The sequence below is a fragment of the Dipteris shenzhenensis genome, chromosome 9 (assembly GCF_047967505.1).
Source record: "Dipteris shenzhenensis isolate YYH24624 ecotype China chromosome 9, Dip_SZ_1.0, whole genome shotgun sequence".
In the NCBI taxonomy this organism is placed as follows: Eukaryota; Viridiplantae; Streptophyta; class Polypodiopsida; order Gleicheniales; family Dipteridaceae; genus Dipteris; species Dipteris shenzhenensis.
In genome coordinates this window covers 37,690,110-37,709,693 of record NC_141604.1, presented here as the reverse complement: position 1 = coordinate 37,709,693, position 19,584 = coordinate 37,690,110, and the positions used below count along the sequence as shown (strand labels likewise).

The 19,584-nt window shown below is 42.3% G+C and overlaps 2 protein-coding genes across 5 annotated transcripts in view; both read left to right on the top strand.

Moving 5' to 3' along the window:
• The window catches only part of LOC147898598 (kinesin-like protein KIN-12F), a 46,322-nt gene extending 44,108 nt beyond the window's left edge, over nucleotides 1-2,214 (top strand). For 3 of the 4 annotated variants that reach the window (XM_087379633.1, XM_087379631.1, XM_087379634.1), the window contains exons 27-35: nucleotides 15-113; nucleotides 200-274; nucleotides 386-444; nucleotides 548-659; nucleotides 813-923; nucleotides 1,009-1,179; nucleotides 1,269-1,334; nucleotides 1,449-1,568; nucleotides 1,672-2,214. In XM_087379633.1, the coding sequence (XP_087235759.1) occupies nucleotides 15-113; nucleotides 200-274; nucleotides 386-444; nucleotides 548-659; nucleotides 813-923; nucleotides 1,009-1,179; nucleotides 1,269-1,334; nucleotides 1,449-1,568; nucleotides 1,672-1,794 (936 nt within the window). In that variant the 3' untranslated portion in view covers nucleotides 1,795-2,214. Of the gene's footprint in view, nucleotides 1-14; nucleotides 114-199; nucleotides 275-385; nucleotides 445-547; nucleotides 660-812; nucleotides 924-1,008; nucleotides 1,180-1,268; nucleotides 1,335-1,448; nucleotides 1,569-1,671 lie in introns of those variants that run through there. The other variant, XR_015541577.1, reaches the window with a different exon arrangement.
• Nucleotides 2,215-14,412: 12,198 nt separating this feature from the next.
• LOC147898597 (pentatricopeptide repeat-containing protein At4g18520, chloroplastic-like) lies at nucleotides 14,413-16,324 on the top strand. Its single transcript, XM_087379199.1, has 2 exons — nucleotides 14,413-15,841; nucleotides 15,936-16,324. Exons 1-2 carry the CDS (start codon nucleotides 14,413-14,415, stop codon nucleotides 16,322-16,324), a joined length of 1,818 nt encoding a protein of 605 aa, XP_087235325.1.
• The last annotated feature ends 3,260 nt before the right edge of the window (nucleotides 16,325-19,584 follow it).

Here is a 19,584-nt window from a genome sequence, read left to right as displayed (position 1 = left end):
TATCCCGTGTGTAGATTTTTATGCTTAACACCAGGCTTGCTGAAGCTGAAAGCATGACCCATGATGTAATCAGAGACTTGCTTGGAGTGAAACTGGATATAACCAACTATGCTGTAAGTCGTTTGATTTTGAATTTACAAGATTTTGTGTGCGCAAGAAAAGAGTTGATTCAGCCGTCTAATTTATGTCGCACTGTCAGTCTTTGATAAACCATCAGCAGGTGCAAGAGATCGCAGAGAGAGCTCGACACCAGGTTGACGAGGCTCAAGATAAGGTTTGGTGTCATGCAGTATGGATTCAATTGCTAGTTGATGTAGGCAGACAATTGCTAGCTTGCTTAGTAAACATGGCTTTACTTGGTTTTTCTTAATAACTTTGGTAGCAGGAGAGGGAACTTGCCAGATTGAAGACCCAACTCAGTGAATTTATCGAGGAGAGAGAAAGGTGATTCTTCAGGCAACAGTCGGTCTGGACTTTTTGAAGCGGGAGGACGGAAGCCCAGGAAGGTTTGATATTTGATTGGCTACGTGATGTGGACGTTGTGCAGCTGGCTTGAGGAGATTAATCGACGGCAGGCAGAAATGGTTACTGCGCGTGTTGCTGCTGAGAACTTGCGGCAGCGGGATCAGATTCTTACTGCGGAGAATGAGGCCTTGAAAGTAAGTTGTATACGATCTTCTTGCCCATGTAATTGTTATGAAGTGCAACCCCTTGCAAAGTTTGCATATGCATGTTTTGGGTAGCTGTAATCGTTGTGAAGTACGGCGCCCTTTTTTACGATATAAGGAACATTATGACTGTCTCGTTGTCAGGAAGAAAATGCTGGCCAGAAGAAGAGACTTTTCGAGTTCGAAGAGGAGGTGAACAAATTATCTGGACAGCAGAACCTTCAACAACGGATTCACCATCACGCTAAGATAAAGGTTAATGTAATAGCCTTCTTTGCCTCCACATCAATTGCTTGTTCTCAGTTCCTCCCGTTCAATGACCCCGTGAATTGTGTAACAGGAGGAGAACAATGCCTTACGACTAAAGAACGAGGACTTAGCGGCAAGGCTCCGACGCACTGAAGTTCTTTTCAGTCGCGTGAGCGATGAGCTCGCCCGGTATCGTTCAGCAGACGGTAAAACTCCTCAAATCGACTTCGAGGAGGAGCACAGACTGAAAGTGAGATTACAGGTATTCTTTGCACTGGTGCTGAGGGAGAACATTTAACAAGGGTAACATAAGAACAAGGGCAGCGTCTGATTGGTTTCTCTGTCGTGCAGGAAGTAGAAGAGGAGAGGATTCAAGTGGCTCAAAAGCTTCTCACACTTTGTACTAGTGTTCTACAGGTGGGGGACTGATTGGAACTATCAGTACCTGTGAGAGATAATATATATTCTCATGTTACTCACAGGATACGAGGGATTAGAATTATTCTCATGTTGCTTTGAAATTTTCTACAGGCAGCTGGTGTGGTTCGACCAGCCAGGGAAGTGGATCCCACTGTAGCTCTAGAAGCTTTGAGACATCTTCAAAAGCGTCTAGAATCAGCCGAACGGGAGCTGTCTGATATGAAACTGAAGGTTGAGAGCAATGAAGCTTGCCACAGCAAGTGATCATTGTTTGAATTTTCATAGTTGATTGACCTGTTTAGTGCCTGACTCTGCATTTTTGGCCATATTGCAGAATAAGATTGATACCGAGAAAAGGAGGTTGAGTGAATTGCGTTCGGTGCACTCCCCAAGGACGGGCACCAATTTTGCTGCTGCCCAGAAGTGTGCTAGTCCCACGTCTTATTCTTCCAGGTAGTTCTGAGGAGGATTTGAGTGAATTGGGCTACTTTCACTTCCTCCTAAAACGACCACCATTTTCTCAGCTGCACATAAGTGCGCTTCCACTTGTTGATTCATGCCACATCCCGATGCTGTACAATTCCTGTAAATACTGAGAATCTGTGTTGGAGGCAACGCTTTGGTTGCCTGGTTGTATATTAGCTTATCATTCCAATCCTAAAGATGGGTCGACTGAGATGTATGTATCATTATTGTATTCCTGTCGTTGATGAAATTGGAAGGCAAGGCTCAAAATGTGCTGTATGCCATCAACCAAATATAAAACGCACGGCTATTGAGGCATTTCATCTTGGTGTTGGTCTTCTTCCTTTATTCCATGAGCTGCACTTCAGTATTCACAAGGATGCAAATGTTCTGTGATCTTGTGATCTTATGATGACCGAATTCTAGTTTGGAAGGGTCTAAGGAAGGTTCCCAAAAGGTAAAATAGGTATTTTTTAGATATATCTTTTTATTTTAAGGTGATTGGTGTAAGTATGCCTTGTAAGGCTTTAATGCATGCATTTAGTGACTTTGTCCTCTTTGGTCCCCCCTCCCCCCCCCCCCCCCCCCCTCTCTCTCTCTCTCTCTCTCTCTCGGCAAGCCCCCCTCCTCTCTCTCGCTTCTTCTTCTTCTCTCTTCTTCTCTCTTCTTCTTCTCTCTAGGCAAATCTCCCCGGCCTCCCCCCCTCCCTCTCTCTCTCTCTCTCTCTCAAGGCCACATGAATGAAATTCATCTTGTTGACTTTTAAACCATTTGCATTTACTACTCTTTTGTACACTTTCCTTTGCATGCCTCTAATTTTATGCTCTCTCTTAAGCATTTCACTCACCCAACAGGTAGGCCTAATGAATGATAGATATATTTCATTCACCTTGTTGATATAAGTGCTTACATGTTGAATTCATACTTCGCATATCGGGTTCATAGGATACATCTAATGCGTGCAAAAAAAGGTGGGAGGAATGGGACCCACAAGCAATCAGTTTGAATAGTCTTTATAACCAAATGCTAGCTAGAATTTGTCCCAACATGCAAAATTTGGATATGGAAGGAGGAAGAGATGTAATGGAGCATATGACGGTTTAAGTAGGTTACTTTAATGGCAACATTTCAAACTTGTAAAAATCATTTTAGAAATAATAAAAATAAATAAATTTTGAAAATCACATAGATTGACAAAGCTTTCATGATTGCTTGAGTTTTGAAATCCCCTTCTTCCTATGTTTCACCAACATGTTACATTTTATGTGTTATTGAGAATACACATACTTAAAGATGGATGAGTTAACGTCATTGTATATTCATACGTCAACATAAGAGAGATAGGAGAATGTTATGAAGGTTAAGTGATGTAAGCGTCACTGTCAAGAAAGATTTTTTTTGGTTGTCATATCATAAATTGTTATTTAAGTTAAAGATCGATGACGTGAGTAGAACGTAGTTGGTAAAAACATTTACCAAAACATGCTTCATGGGTAAGACTTACAAGCCTACTAGCTATTTGTGCTCTCAAAGATAGCTCTTCTCTTTGGATATGTTATTTCTATAGATGAGACCTAGGTTCAACATATACCAAAACATATTGCATGGGTAAGACTCAAAAGTCCATGAGTTGTTTGTGTTCTTAAAGATAGCTCCTCTCTATAATATTTGTTTTCTCCTCTATATATTACTTGTTTTCCCCTATTATTTTGCCAAGGTATGCATGTAAGAGTGGTTTATTGTGTAGGGTGAAAATCCACTTTGCAAGAGAGAGCTAGTAAGAATTTAAACTATCTTGGAGAGAACGAGTAACAATTTCAACTATCCCAGAGAGCTATGTCATCCTATTGTTCTTTTTCTCCTTCCTCTCTGCTTTTACTTATTGTCTGCACACATATATACAACTTGGCTGATAGGCATACATCAAGCTCTATCGTTAAGGCATTAAGATAGTGCGAACCGAGTCAGGGAGAGTCTTTAGCAACCTCACATCCATGAAGGCGGTTATGTGATAGTAGGAGAGAGGTGCATGAGAGGGGAAGAGAGAGGTGCTTGCTACGGTGATAGCCCAATGTAGAGAGAGTGGATGAGGAGAGAAAACAAAGAGAGAGGAGGCGGAGAGAGGGGCCCGTTGTCATGAAAGTCGAGTTGCAAGAGAGAGAGGAGAGAGGTGTCTCTTGCCACAACAGTAGCGTGTAGAGAGAGGATAAGAAGAGCACATGAGGGGCACGAGTGAGGTGCAAGAAAGGAGGAGAGTGGTGCCCATTCTTTACCCATTGTCACGGTAGCCAAGTGTAGAGAGAGAGAGAGAGAGAGGATAAGATGAGGTAGTTACAAGGTCATTATGATCTTGGACGCAACTCTATCTGAAGCCGTCCAGCCATCAGGCCACACATGGCCCCCATCTGGTGTCCAAAACTAGGACCTACCGGATAACCGAGCTACTCAAATGCCTTCTCCTCATATGGGGGTCTTACAAGTAGAGTTAGCTGGTTCTCGCGTAGTTACATGAGAGTGGAGCATTGATATCTAATAGCTTCATTAGTTTAATTAGCTTGATTAGACTATGTTTTTGCATGTATTTTGTTTTGTTTTGTTTTCCTTATAGTAGTGCAAAAAGGAGGGCATAAGACAATGTTGCATGTTACATGTTCTTCTTTGCAAGACCAAGATGGAGAGACCTTAAAAATTAAATACTACATGTACTATATATATTTTTAGAGTAGATTTGTGAATATCATATATACTTTTAGTAGAATGAATAGTATATGCATTAAGCTATATGCACACATGTGAATACTATTTGTAATGATTCTAGGAACTTAAGTAGGACTAAGTTTTGTTATAGTTTAATAATTGTTCTTTGAATGCTTGAAATTTTATTTTTTGCATGTTGGGTGAGGAGATGGAGTTGTATCTCAAGGTTATGGCTTAGAATTATAGGCTTTTCGATTGAACAAAGAAGCTTTGAGCATTGTAAGCTATGGTATGTTAGGAAACTCAAAGGTAAGAATGTGTGTTGTTGCAAAACACACATAGACTTTGACATTGCCTGGCAAGCTTTGAATGACTTGAGATCTAGTCATGTTGGAGCACTGCTCCATGGAGATAGATGCCCAGGTGTCGTAGATGAATGGAAATTTGTAGGTCACCTAGACCCTTGCCATGTGTTGTAAGGGAGGCCAAGTATGGTAGCCTAACTTCTCTATGGGGGCTAGTGGTCTATCCAAAGGGAGACCCTGAGTGGCATTGCATCAAATGCATTTGTGGCACATGCATGCATTGTAGTCTAAAGAAGAAAAGATTTGATGTTTGTCCAAATGAAAAGAGGGATGACAAACCTATTGCTCTAAAATGGAGAAGATTTAAACATGTTAATGCTAAAGGATCAGAGAAAAACAGATGGCTACTATCATATAAGAGCACCTAACTGAGGGCGCTTATAGATCACTTGGTTCAATCCATCCCAAAATATGTGCTTTGCAATTTCACGATAGCATTTGGCAAGATAAGTAGTTCAGGACATGCCTTGCCAATTTTCCCCATGACACTATTATCTCTCTTATAGATTTTGTTAAAAATTACTCATTTCAAGAACAAGATGATATACAAAGTGTACATTGTTGTTTGTTCTTCTATTCATCCTCCCACCTTCCTCATTGCCCACTCTGCACTACTGTTCATCGTGTTGTTTGTCTTCTAGGCATCACAGAAGTATCTCATGGTGCAGAAAGTTCCAAGCCAAGTCTATCTTCCCACAAAACTTCCAATTGTATTAGACAAGTATCTAGTGGTGGTAAAACAAGTTGGCTATTTCCCCACATAGAAGTTGAACGTGGCACGTAACTAGGGATGGAATGCCACCATCCTCCATGTAGAACTAAGGTGGCAGCATCTACATGTTCCTACTACATTTTGCATACCATGGAAAAGAATGTTGTATGTGTTTCCACTTTTAGCTATGTTGTTGGCCTCAGAGAATCATATTTGGGCGGGCAACATATTCATTTCTTTCCCTTTATAATTAGGAGAAATTATGAGGTTGGAGCCAGGAAGAAAGGAAGCCTAGTCTCTATGAATCCAGAAGAAATCAACCACAATTGTATGGAAGTACCCAAAGCATGTTTATAGATTTGAACATTGTTCGTGTCCCAATTGTATGCAATTTGGATGTTGGTTGCATCCCAATGGTATGCAATTTATAGAGCCATATGAAATTGTATGCTCTACATGGATTCGCATGAGGAATATAAACTATGTGGGGAATAATTCACAATCCCCTAGGCCCCAAATGCCTGCACCATCAGGGAAACATGAATGTGTGGGATGCTAACTCTAATCGGCAACAACATGCATATGGCCTATGGAATATTATTGTAAATTCTATTAATATAATCTTTACATATAGAATGTAATACCTTTCTTTCAAACTAAAAATTACCAGATTTTTTGGCATTTTTGCAGTACACCTTTTGAGCAGGAACAATATATTGTGGACTTGCTTGTTAGAATCGCTAGGTTTGTGGAGGATTCAGGTGGAGTTCAACATTTTCAGTGCATGGCTTCCTCATCATCACTCCCTGTCAATGCGTATGTCAAAATCTTTATCTCCACTCCTTTCATTTCAAATCTATTTTTCTTATTTGAATGATATGCTTTTTAATATTGGGTGTCTTTAACACATTGTATGCCTGGATTTTAGTTAACTCTCTTTCACTGTCATGTGCACAACACCTACATATGTTTGGACAACATTATTCTCTTTGATGTGGACATTTTCCTTTGCAAGAGACTTGAATTGATCGAGTCCAAGCCATTTTCTTGTCCAAACTCAAACGTGGATATCATCTAAGAAAATTCCAATGTCCACTAGAATGTAGCTTCAGTGCGAGTCAGCTAGATTGGGAATTGGTTGAGGATCCTTACTCCCCCTACAAGGTTATGCGTGTTGCATGTGTGGAATTGCATCGTGTAGATGACTTCATTGAGATGGAGAGCAACCACCCTAATTTTATCACCTTCTTTCACATTGACAAGATGGAGCGTAGGGGGCCGAAGTCACTTCTCCAATCGACCCCTGAGTTGTGGTTGTTGAAGAAAATGTAACTTCAATCTAGCCTTTGGAATTCCTTGTGTCATATGAAAGACTTCATTGTAATGACTAGTACCATCATGTTTTCTACATAGATACTCGTGCACATATGGTCCCACTGATTGAAGGCATGAGGTGTTGAAACCTCTAGACTTGTCTAAAGTCCCCAAATCTGGACCAAGTTCAAGGCCACGTGCAATTCGAACACGAAAAGGAAGGGGTTGTCTATGTTACTTTATCATCCAGCAATTGTACCACTGGGATGATGTAGCATCCAACATTTCTTACATAATGATGCACCACACTGATTCGAGCGATGGATTTTTTCATGGGAATCTTGAAGGAGACGTAGCTCATGAGTCAAATGCAATCTTCACTCCATGGTTGTCTATAGAGAAAAAACCTTAAATTTTCAACATTTGTGCAAAGGGTTCACAACATTGCAAGTCCTTGATAGCCATATTGCATTAGTGCATGTAAGGCAAAAAATAGATCCACAGTATGCCTTTGTAAGGGATGACTTTATATCAATTAGAGATATATTGAATACTACAAAGCGCCTTGCATCTGACACCTATCAGCTACATTCTAATGATGCCCAAAGCATTCACAAGTGGGTCATGGAGAACAAGAAAAATGTCTTTGCATACAAACTATGGATGGTTCAAGCGAGTTCATCCTAGGAATTCAATCAACATGGCAAGTATAAAAGATGAGCTCGTTTGGCCATGAACCTAGTTTTAATGGATTCAACATTCGGCCACCAATATTTATAAGGTACGAAAATTGAGAGTCATATTCTAGTACTTTATATAGTGTATCTTCTATGCACATTTTCTAATAGTAGTGCTTTCTCCTTTTTACACTTTTAACTATACGCAATTTTGGTACTTTATAAATATCGTAATGGTGTCCCAGTAGCTTGGATCATTACCACAAGCTCAACCATAGCCACAATAATCTACTGGTTGACTCAGTTAAGAAACCGTGTACTTGATGTGAACAAGTCATGGGTGTTGAATGCATTTATGGTAAATGATGCCTGTGTTGAAATTGATGCTCTTAGGTACTCTTGCATCTTTCTCCAAGGCGCAAACTTTAGCCATTGCCTAACCATACCTTGTCTTCAATTCCTTGTCACTAATTCATATTCTCTCTTGTCTAGCATGTCTTCAATGTGCCAATATACCTTTGCATGTGGCATGTACGTTGTTGTTGGTTGAAGCATCTTATCAAAAAGGTTCGTGACAATTGGCCCAGGTGAGCAGAAATGTTTAGAAGTCTTGGAGCCATTATGGATGGGTGGATAGACAAGAGTTTGTCTGATGCAAAGTTAATTGTGCAAGCTAAACTCTTGATTGGATAATTCAAAATAGACTTTGCGATGGAGATTGCATTCATGGAATACTTTGAGGAGATGGGCTCGCTGACTTTGTTAGTATTCGAAGCCTACAACCCTAAATCTGTTTCGTGAAACTCTTTGTTATGTTCACATGGGGATTTTTTATGCTCTCAAAACTCATATCTACTCTCTATTGAAGCAATGTGGGTGCAATGTGCTCGCACACTTCCTCATGCAAACCAAGATACTAATGGAGTAATAGAATCTTACCATGTGACTCTTAAATCATGATATTTATGTGGTAATAAAACTATATTTGGTCGTCGCATTGATTGGCTTGTGCATCGCCTCACATCTGCATGCTTGCCATACTATTGGTACATGGAGATTAGGAAAGATGTTGGTTTTCTTCCAAAATTTTCTATTGATAGCTTGGTAGATCACTCCTTGACTCAAGCAAAGGAGATACTTTATGACTTTGTGACATTATCAGATGAAGAAGAATGTGCAAAAGTCAAAAGTAAAAAGAATCCATAGATATAATATATTGTTTACAATGCAAGGCTTAGGTGGGCATGTTGCACATGTGCGTGGTCAAGAAAGGGTAACATATATAGCGCCAAATGAAGGTGATGATATTCAAGGGTTTTGAAGTACACACAATTGTGTAATGATGCCATCAATTATATGCAATAGAATTAGCCAGATTGAAACCTTCTATAACCACTCCATGTACAATTGCTTCTAATGATTATTATACATTTTTGAGTGCAAGGAATAATGACGGTATGAATCTTTCACATGCAACACCCCTTATCATAATTAATAAATTGTAGAGTGTGAAAATGATAATGGCTTTTCTTATGTTGTAGTTGTGGATCCTCGCCCCAATGAAGCCCTGATATGGAGGATCAAATCATACTTCCAAGAGGCCGTATCACTCACAACTATGCACTCATTTATAATGAAGTCTATGAAGTAAAGGTGATCATATGCCTCTACCTGAAATGCACTCGTAGGGAATGTATGTTCTATTATTCACTTGTATGTATTCACATGTGGGTATTCACATGTGAGTTGAACCCATGGATGGCAATCATGTGGTTGATTGCAAGGAGATTTTGATGACAATGAATGGGATGAGGATGATATTCAATGGGAAGATGAGCAAGACCTGGAAAGTTAAGAGGCGATTGCAGATATGCAATCCTTCAAGGAGGGAATGGGAAGGATGTCTCCTATGTTAAAGTCTAAGATATATAATATGGTAGAGCTAGACTCGCCTTGAAAATATGGTGTTCCATCAATAGGCATCCCAAGTGGAAGCTCCACGAGGTGGGCATATATTGAAGAAAAGAATTTACAATTCTACACACTGCTAAACTGGGGTCCACTGCTCCTATGGATCATCTTGGGTAAAATAGATAGGATGTGCATATGCTTAGACACAGATGGGGAGGGTGAGAGGATCGAATCGCAAGTGAAGAAATACATCCCCCTATGATTTTTGTGCTTTGTCAGACATGGGGTTGCCCATTTGAGGATTGGCAAGATTGTACATGGCGTGCAGGCCCCACAGTGGAAATTACATGTGTGTGGATTGCGCAATGCGGCGTTTGAAGGTATTTCACTAGCTAATAAAAACATATTATAATTGTGTGATGCAATACTTAGGTGTCACGAGAACAAATCTCATTAATACAATGTGGGTATGTGTTTACAAATGAGGACCAAGATTTGGAGGGGTTTAGGGTTGGCATGGCCTCTTTACCAAAATGCATGAAGAGAGCAATTTATGACCTGGTAGAATCCAAAAGTTCCTCGACGTTTGGCATTCCAGCAACATACATGCCCACAAACTCATACACCTGATGGTATTGGTGGGTGGAGGTTGACTATGGTATTTTTCCACCATAAAACATGGGGCCATTACTTTGGTTTATACTAGTGGGAGGGATTCATGTTATACACCTATGTCTAGCATGAAAAGGGAATGGTCATTGGATAGAGAGACATATTAGGCAACAATGCAGTATATCCCTTTGCGCCTCCTATGCTTCTTGCAAAATGGGCTAGTCCCTTGGGTATGGGGGAGTATATGTGCGAAAACTACCTTACCTAGTTTTTGGTTATATTTCTTTGAGGGATTAACAATCTAACTACATAATGTATATGTGTTATTTTAGGTCATGATCATAGTTAACTATTGCACTTGGCCTCTTTTACACGTCGTTTGAAGCAAACATTCCTTGAGGTGAAGGCTAGTGCAGGTATGCATGTTAAATAATTCTTTCTACAGGCTTGAAGATGGAATGGACAACTCAATTGTCCATAAGAAGCCTTTCTTTGAGGGCAGAGTGCAATGGCACAAAGAGGGCTATAGATGTTGTGGAAAATCTTTGCCTTGTATAATGACTAAGCCTTGCAGTTGTTATACCTCCCTTCAATCAAAATTGAGTGCTTTATCGACCGATGTATGTGATGAGAAGCAAAATACTAATATGTTCTTCATGGGGAGATTATATTCACAGATGCATATACTCTAACAATCTGTGAATATAACGTCCATGACACAGACAATTATACATAGGCCTCGGGTGAATGAAGATGCGGCCACACACACAGCTAGATGTGGACGAAAGTGTCCTAGCTAGATTTGATTACTCAAAAATACTGTGTGAAAAATCTCATTGCTTGGAACAGGCTATGTCTAGGGAGTTTTCTCTCTCTTGGGGGGAGGGGTGTCTTGGGTGTTAGTCCCACGCATGGTTTAGTTTCGAAGGGATGCAACCTTTACAAGGACTTCCTTAGTTGCTTTGCAGCTCAAGCACCCTTCTTGCTGTCCTATCCTTTTCCTCACCCACCACGTTTATCCCTTCCTACTTTGGTAGATATTTGTTATCGCTGCTCTCTACACTCAATAGAGGGGGTTGTGGACTCTAGCTTTCTTTGAGTGTTTCTACATGGGAGAAGATGGAAGTTCAAGTGGCTCTGCAAACAGAACCTGAACATGGAAACAAAGGATGAAGAGCGATGGCGAGATTGGTGTAAGGATTGAGCGACCTTAGCATATGAAGGGGGTAGTAAGCATGCCATAGGGAGGCTTTGGCATGCGTTCTTCCGCTTTAGCAACATCGAAGCTCTAGGCTGCCTCTCCTTCCTTGTCCTTTGGCTAGTTGATCATGAAAGAGAATGTTAACAAAATGTACGTGACACTGTGAGGTCAAGCTAGGCACAGGTGAGCAATAAAGGGGAACCTAGAGTCGGACATAAGGAGAAGCTGAAGCTGCGGAGAAGATGGGACCTTGGAGAAGATGCACCTAGGTAGTTGGCCTTGTCAAGAATTTCAAATCCTTGATAGGGCGCCACACTTCATTCATTTGAAAGGTGAATTGCTTTCACTTTTAAGCTTCACCATCATCCCTTGAACGGGATTCAGTATCCAGTGCTCTATTGCGTCAGGTCCATTTAGGTTGGGAGGGTCCCATGCATGATTGTAGGGTCCACGGTTGAATGCACACTGAAAAGACAAACGTTGGTGGATGGAGAATATCGGGACAAATGCAGAGTTGTGGGCCATGGTCTTGAATGCTGATTAACAGTGGCCACTAGCATAGGATCACAAAGAATCACAACATGCTTAGCGCTCGATCGACGAGGATCAACAAACTCATCATTGGTGGTTAGCATTCTTGTAGGTTGACTTCATGAACCCACGATTTTATTAGGACTCTAGGAGCAATCGGGTCCTGAATTCCCTGGTGCTCCTTGATCTACAACAAGTTTGTTTGAATCTAAGCTACATCTGGCCAATCATTTGAACAACTTGCTCGAGAATGTGTTATCAACAACAAACTCATCATTGGTGGCTAGACATGCTTCATCCACTATCTAATGCTCTCGGATTTTCTAAGAATGTGTCCCTAGAAGAGTGACAATGTCTATCTACATCAAGCGTCTCGAATTGCAAGAGCGAAGAGATCTTGAATAACACATCCATTGCCATGAGTTGGAAGCACTGAACTGTAGAGATCAGTGATTCAAAGTTGTTTCGCATCAATCATTGGTCTCTGAGTAGCACAACTTCTAAGCGAAAATTACTTGCTTTGATGGGCTTGGTGATGCAATACATTGAATCCTAGCTTTGCCCACCTCCCGTCACCCTCAAATCATGCACTTAGGGTGCACTTACGCTCTGCCTTGCCAAGCTATGCCTTTATGCTCCACCTATTCTTCTCCTTTCTTGATTCATCCTTCATTGTATAAGCCTAGCACAAGACCCGCTCACCCTTGTTTGGTCCGTCCTATACGGTCAGCTTACATGATCTTGCACATTTCTTAATTCAACCTATAAATACCATCTCCATAACTTGAGTTTGGGGCCTTGTATCAAGAGCAAATTCCCTTGAAAAAATATTTGCTTTCCTTGTCTCTTCATGAACTGGGAGTACAATGCCACCGTAACCTGATTTCATTGTAGTGGCTAGAGGAACTGATCTCCCAGTTCCTAAATCAAGGTATGCCAAACCAGAAATGCCTCCATCAAATCGCTCCCCATACGCCTCGCTCTTTTGTGTGGAGGCTCAGTCTTAGAAAGGGGGCAAGATCGCGTATAATGTTGGCCCACGATGCATCCATCGCCAGTGATTAGAATACCCACAAAGTGTGAAGGCTCTCTCTGGGATCAGAACGAGCAAGAGAAACCTTGTAATTGAATATAATGCACACATGAAGAACCTAGACAATTTGGGGAAGTACAATTTGCCATCGTTTCATCCAATTCTGGAAATAGAAGGGTGTAGCAAGCCTACCAACAAAACATCAAGCAAAACAAACATTCCCTCGAGAGGGATCATACTCCGATACAGCTTGAACAATAGGTGACTTCTCCAAAGGGTGAAAACAAACATTCCCTCGAGAAGTACAGATTGGGTGATTCGATTAACAACGTAAATAAACGGTGATAGATAGATCCATAACCGGCCTGTAGTTATGGTAAAAGATAACAGGTAGAGCTCCGATCTGAGATAGTAGAGTGCAAAATTATCGTACGATTTTTCATCCATAGAAGAAGGAGAGCAGGTCTCTAGAGCTCCAAATTTTTTTTTTCAAAAACCTAGAGCTCCAATTTGAGATAGCAGAGTGCAAAATTGTTGTAGGGTTTGGAGGAAGAACAGCACGCAACGCTCCGGTTTGAGATAGCAGAGTTAAGAAAGATGAAGAAGTGAGCTGACGATTTAGAGAGAGAATGCATATTTATAATTTGGAAACTCATTTGAAGCCAAGTTAATTTTGATATAAAACATTATTAATGGCAATCAGGCGATCTAACGGTCTATATTCTGCCATATGGCTCCATAGGTTCTTAGAGCTTTTGAAAACTCTCTAGTACAGGCCAAGTAAACATGGGTGGCCCACACCCCTTGCCCAAGGGTATGGGTGGGGACTTTGCTAACAATGAAAATTAATTGTCATGTGGCTAGTGGGGCTTCGACCTCTCTTCTCGTGATGTGTGGGCAAAAACCATGTGTAATGATCCCTGCCCACCAACACAAGAAAATCATGGCTTTGTGGGCGGGGCTTGGTATGTAACCATCCTTGGGTCGACGGGCTCACACCAAACCGACAACCAAGGATATGTGTCGGATGAGTTCAAACTAACCAGCCTAAGCTCCTGACAGAGCTTGGTTTATTGGCTGTCAAAGCTGCCAATAGGCGCAGCTGGAGAGTCTACCGGCGCCCAACTCACCTCCAACTTAACCGAACACGCTAGAATCGAGCCGTGAAATAGCAACGTGCCAAATTCCCGGGACGATTCGCCGTCAACAAAACGCTTGTTGGCCCTAACTAACACCAGCCCACATCTCTCTCTCTCTCTCTCACTCACACACACACAAACGTGTTCCTCCGATGTATATTACAAATCAACATTCTGGGGCGATCACTGCCCTCATGCAGACTGAATTTGTTAGCCATACCTTACAACATATTCACCCTGCTCATGGACTCTCACTTCGCTCACATTCGCACCAGATGCGCTTCACTTTTGCATCGCAATTCTCCCACACAATTCACCTCCTTTGCCTTCCTGTGCTTCAATTGCTTTACCTCGTCTTGGCTGGGCTACAGTATATTACCTTTAGCAAGGTAACTCTCTGCTTGCATCTTCGTTGGTTATGGGCGCCTGGCTTAGGCTATGTCCCTTTGGTGCCAGCAGAGTTGAGAATGCGGTCCAGAGAAGTGCGGCTCAGCTGAGGGAAGCCAGAATTCATGTCGAGACAGAGAGACGTTCAGATGAGCGTCGAGTGTTCGAAATAAACAATTTGATGCACATGTATGTGAAGCGTGGGAACATGGTGGATGCTGCCCGTGTGTTTGAAAAACTGCCGAAGCGCAATGTGGTGTCTTGGAACATTTTGATCCTCGGGTATGCCAAGCTCGAAGAGGGTGAGAAGGCTTTGGAATTGTATGCACGGATGCACCAGCAAGGTGTTCAACCGACTGATCGAACCTTTGTGGGTGCATTGACGGCTTGCAGTAACCTGGCAGCACTGGAAGAGGGGAAGCAAATTAATGGAAAATTTGTGAAAATAGGGTGCCTCTCTAAAGGTAGAGCCATCTACTCCCAAGTAGTAAAGAGTGGCTTTGAAGCAGATGTATTCGTGGGAAATACCTTGGTAAATATGTGTGGAAAATGTGGAAGCATGGCGGATGCACTGCATATCTTTGATGGATTGCCTAAGCGTGACGTGATTACGTGGAATACCATGATCTCGGGTTATGATGAGCAAGAAGAGAGTGTGCTGGCTTTGGAATTGTATGTACAGATGAACCAGGAAGGTATTCAACCAAATGATAGAACCTTTGTCAGCGCCTTGAAGGCTTGTGGCAGCCTGGCAGCAGTGGAGGGGGGAACGCACGTTGATGGGACCTTTACAAGTCTGACAAAAGGTAGAGCCATCCACTCTCAAGTAGTAAAAAGTGGCTTTGAATTAGATGCATTCACAGGAACCACCTTGGTGAACATGTATATGAAATGTGGGAGCATGGAGGATGCACAATGTGTTTTCAACGGGTTGCCTCATCGTGATGTGGTCACATGGACTACCATGATCGTGGGGTATGCTGAGCAAGAAGATAGTCTGCTGGCTTTGGAATTGTACATACAGATGAACCAGGAAGGAGTCCAATCGAATACTCAAACCTTTGTTGGTGCTTTGAAGGCTTGCGCTAGCCTGGCAGCACAAGAAGAGGGGACGCAAGCTGATGGGAAAATAGAATCCCTTTCAAAAGGTAGAGCTATCCAGTCACAAGTGATAAAGAGTGAGTTCGAGTCAGATGTATTTGTTGGAACTGCCTTGGTGAATATGTATCTCAAATGTGGCAGCATGGAGGATGCAGAGCGTGTATTTAAAGAATTGCCCCATGGTGACGTATATACTTGGACTACCATGATCTTGGGGCTTGCTGAGCAGGAAGACTGTGAGGTGGCTTTGGAATTGTATGCACAGATGCACCAGAAAGGCATTCAACCAAATGATCGAACCTTTGTTGGCGCATTGAAGGCCTGTGCTAGCCTGGCAGCAGTGGAAGATGAAAAGCAAGGTGATGGGAAGTCGGCAAAAGTAGGATGTGGTGAAAGGTAGAGGCATCCACTCCCAAGCAGTGAAGTCTGGTTTTGAGTCAAATGTATTCGTAGGAAACACATTGGTAGACATGTATGCAGAATGTGGAAGTGTGGAGGATGCAAAGCGTATATTTGACGAATTGCCTCATCGTAATCTGGTTACCTGGAATAATCAGATCTTGGGATATGCCAAGCAAGAGTGTGACGAGGCCTTTAAACTTTATGCACTAATGCAAGAACAAGGTCTATTACCAACTAGCGTTACCTTTGTTGCTGTCCTTAAAGCTTGCGGTTCCACAGCAGCTCTGGAAAGAGGAAAGGAACTGCATTGTCAAATCAGAGCGGTTGGTTTTGAGGTCATCACAACTGTGGCAACCAGCCTTATAGATATGTATGCTAAATGTGGAAGCATGGCTGATGCCCAAGACTACTATTTATTGGGTAATAGGTTGATAGAATAGCCTGTCTCTTGTAATAGCCTAGATCGTTGAAGACCACTATCACCAAGCCTAGTGGGGTGGAACAGGCATTTTGCCCTCGTCCACGCTTGGAAGGTCTGGATAGGCTCTTACGTTGAGCGAGATCCTGCAAGACGGAGGACTCCAGCCTTGAGATCTTCAGAATCACTCAACTGGATTTTGCCAGCATCATTCTGCAATAGTGAACTCTATCCAACGCCATGATGCTTTCTAATACCATGCATGGGCTGAAGGCATTTTTCCTGTTGTAATGCAACCACAATTTAGCCTGAGAAACGGTCAGTTACATTTCTTCCAGTTCTCCTACGTTCTGGCAATGGAGCCCCTATGCAAAGGAGGATGACATTTGTTGGTTAAGACAAATATTTGATGGTCTACACACCAGAGAAGAGGGACGCTACTTTAGGATGCAGGGTAGGTTCTAAAAAAAAGACCCCACATAAGCATTGTCTGTCTTTATGATTCTGAGTGAGACTTGGATCTCCAACACATGATATTCCATTGTTCTGCTTGAAGAAAAAAAACGACTTGGATCTCCACACATGATATTCCGTAGTTCTGCTTGCAGGGTAGGCTCTAAAAAATAGACCCCACATGAGCACTCCATCTTTATGATTCTGAATGAGACTCGGATCCCCGCATATGATATTCCGTCGTTCTCTGAATGTGGTAAATGTCACAAGACAGATGGCCTTGTGACATTTACCACAGCCACATATTTCTTATAACATATATGGATCTGCCATCGTGTATATTGATTAGGAAGCCAAATCCTCACTGTGGCCCCACAGTTCATCTTTCTTTCTATCATCACACAAATTCCTGTAACGCATGGTCCAAATCAGCCACATAACTTAGTAATCTGGCTCTACATCTCTACTTTGAGGATCCGATCCCCCAACATATTATCCTCCTCAGGCCAGTCTGCCAAATATGTCCTGACTTCTTCCATGCTTGAGCATTCCTTCATCCCCCAGCACATTATCCTGCTAAGACCAGTCCGCCAAGTATGTCCTGACTTCTTCCATCCTTGAGCATTCTTTCTCATTATCTGAACCTTTTCAGAGTCCTCCCACATTTGAGCATCAGCATAAATATTTGCCATTAAGACATATGTTGCAGGAAGCTTCTGATCTGCTCTCACTGCATTTTCAAAGGCATGTCTGCCAACCTCTACGTTGTTCCACTTCCGACAAAAACTCAACACCGTCAACCATACAATAACATTAGGTTTGAAAGGCATCTTCTCCACCATTGAGACTGCCTGGGCCACTTGGCCTGCACGGCCAAGGAGATCAATCATGCAAGTATAGTGCTCAATAGTTGGAGTAATGCCATACTGTTTGCTCATAGCCTGAAAGTATTTCAAACCCTTATCCACTAGACCCCCATGACTGCATACAGTGAGAAGACTAAGAAATGTGACCCCATTTGGCCATATGCCTTCTTGCCTCATTCTTCTAAACAAAGAAAGAACAAGTTCACTCTCTCCCTGGCGGGCATACCCTGCAATCAATGCACTCCATGTTACAACATCCCTTATGGACAATCTATCAAACAACAATAATGAACCTCAATATGCTTTGTGTGAACATGAAACACCGGGTTTCTCGCAATAGCCAAAGCACTCTGGCTATCAGTTTAGATGGTAGTAGAAGCCCGCTGGCTAATGTCAAGATCTGCGAGTAGCTTACGGAGCCGGACACACTCTACTGTAGTTGTGAAGGCTGCCTTCACAACTAGAAGTAGCAACTATAGGTTGCTTCTTGTTGAACCATGAAATGCATGAGGATCTAAGCATGAAACAGTTGCCATTGTGGGACACTCTCGTGTCATAACAACCTGCCCAGCCACTGTCCGTGAAATCATGCAAGACCAGTGTAGACTCGTCACCATAGAATAGTCTCAAATTTGTGTGGTCTTCAAGTAAGAGAAGACCCTCTTCACTGTTCGCCAAGGTTGTGTACTAGGCATGTGCATGTACTTGCTCAACTGAGAGGTGGCACACTAAAGATCAGGCCGGATATATCATAAATAAATAAGGCAGCCCACAACCTGCTGATAAAGGGTGGCATCAAAGGGTGCACTCCCATCCTCGGAGGAGAAACGAAAGCCAAGCTCCAATGGTGTAGAAACCGGCTTGCAATCTTCAAACTTGAAGCAGTCTAAGAGCTGTCCAATGCACTTGGACTGACTCTTCATTGTACCCCCTTCAACATATGCAAACTTGATGCCCAAGTACTAGTGCAACCAGCCCATATCTGTCATGGCAAAAGATTTTTGCAAAGCTTCCTTGAAATCTGCAATTTTCTGCAAGTCTGGCCTAGTGATAAGCATGTCATCCACATATAGAATCAAAATCAAAAATTTTGATTCACTCTTCTGAACATAAAGAGTAGCCTCCATAGGGCTGTTTTGAAACCCAAGGCACAACAGAAAAGAATGTATCTTGGCATACCATGCCCATGGTGCCTACTTCAAACCATGAAGAGCCTTTCGAAGCCGGCATACCTTAGTTTCAAACCTTGGAAGTTCAAATCCTGGAGGTTGATTGACATAGACCTCTTCCACTAAATCCCCATGAAGGAAGATGGTCTTGATGTCCAATTGATGGACCTCCCAATGCCTATGAGATGGAAGAGCAACGACACATTGAATGGTCGTGATGTGTGAAGTGGGAGCAAATGTCTCTTCAAAGTCAATACCGTGCTGTTGGACATAACCTTTCGCAACAAGGCAATCTTTGTAGTGATCAACATTGCCATTGGCTTTGCGCTTCAATTTGTAAACCCACATTGTGCCCATGGCACACTTTCCTGTAGGAAGGCAAATCACACACGTCCCACGTGCCATTTGCTTGAATGGAATCAAGTATAGCTCTCATGGCATGCATCCATTCATGAATTTTAAATGCATCTTTGTGACATAGAGGCTTCTCATTACAGGCAGTGGCAATCAAAGCAACATTCAGCTCAAGTAAATTGCCGTGCATGTATTTTTGTTCTCCTCTAGAACGGGCAACCAAGGGCGCAATTGCTTGCTGTCACTGAGAAAGCCAATGAGGGACTGATTTTTGCTGTCTCGAGACATCCCTCTTCTCTTGAATTGCTTGCTTGATAGCATGGCCATCTGGCGGTGGAAAATCAGGCTGAGCAGGAGCAACGGGAGGAGGATTTGAGCTGATAGAAGCATGTGGCATGGAGCTTTGCATTGTGTCTTCTGTATCTGTGAAAGGAAGAATA

Excerpts from the sequence above, each read along its gene's own strand:
- LOC147898597 (XM_087379199.1), top strand. The coding sequence starts at position 14,413 with ATGGGCGCCTGGCTTAGGCTATGTCCCTTTGGTGCCAGCAGAGTTGAG. Across the intron at positions 15,842-15,935 it reads AGTGGAAGATGAAAAGCAAG|GAAACACATTGGTAGACATG; the intron begins GTGATGGGAAGT and ends ATGTATTCGTAG.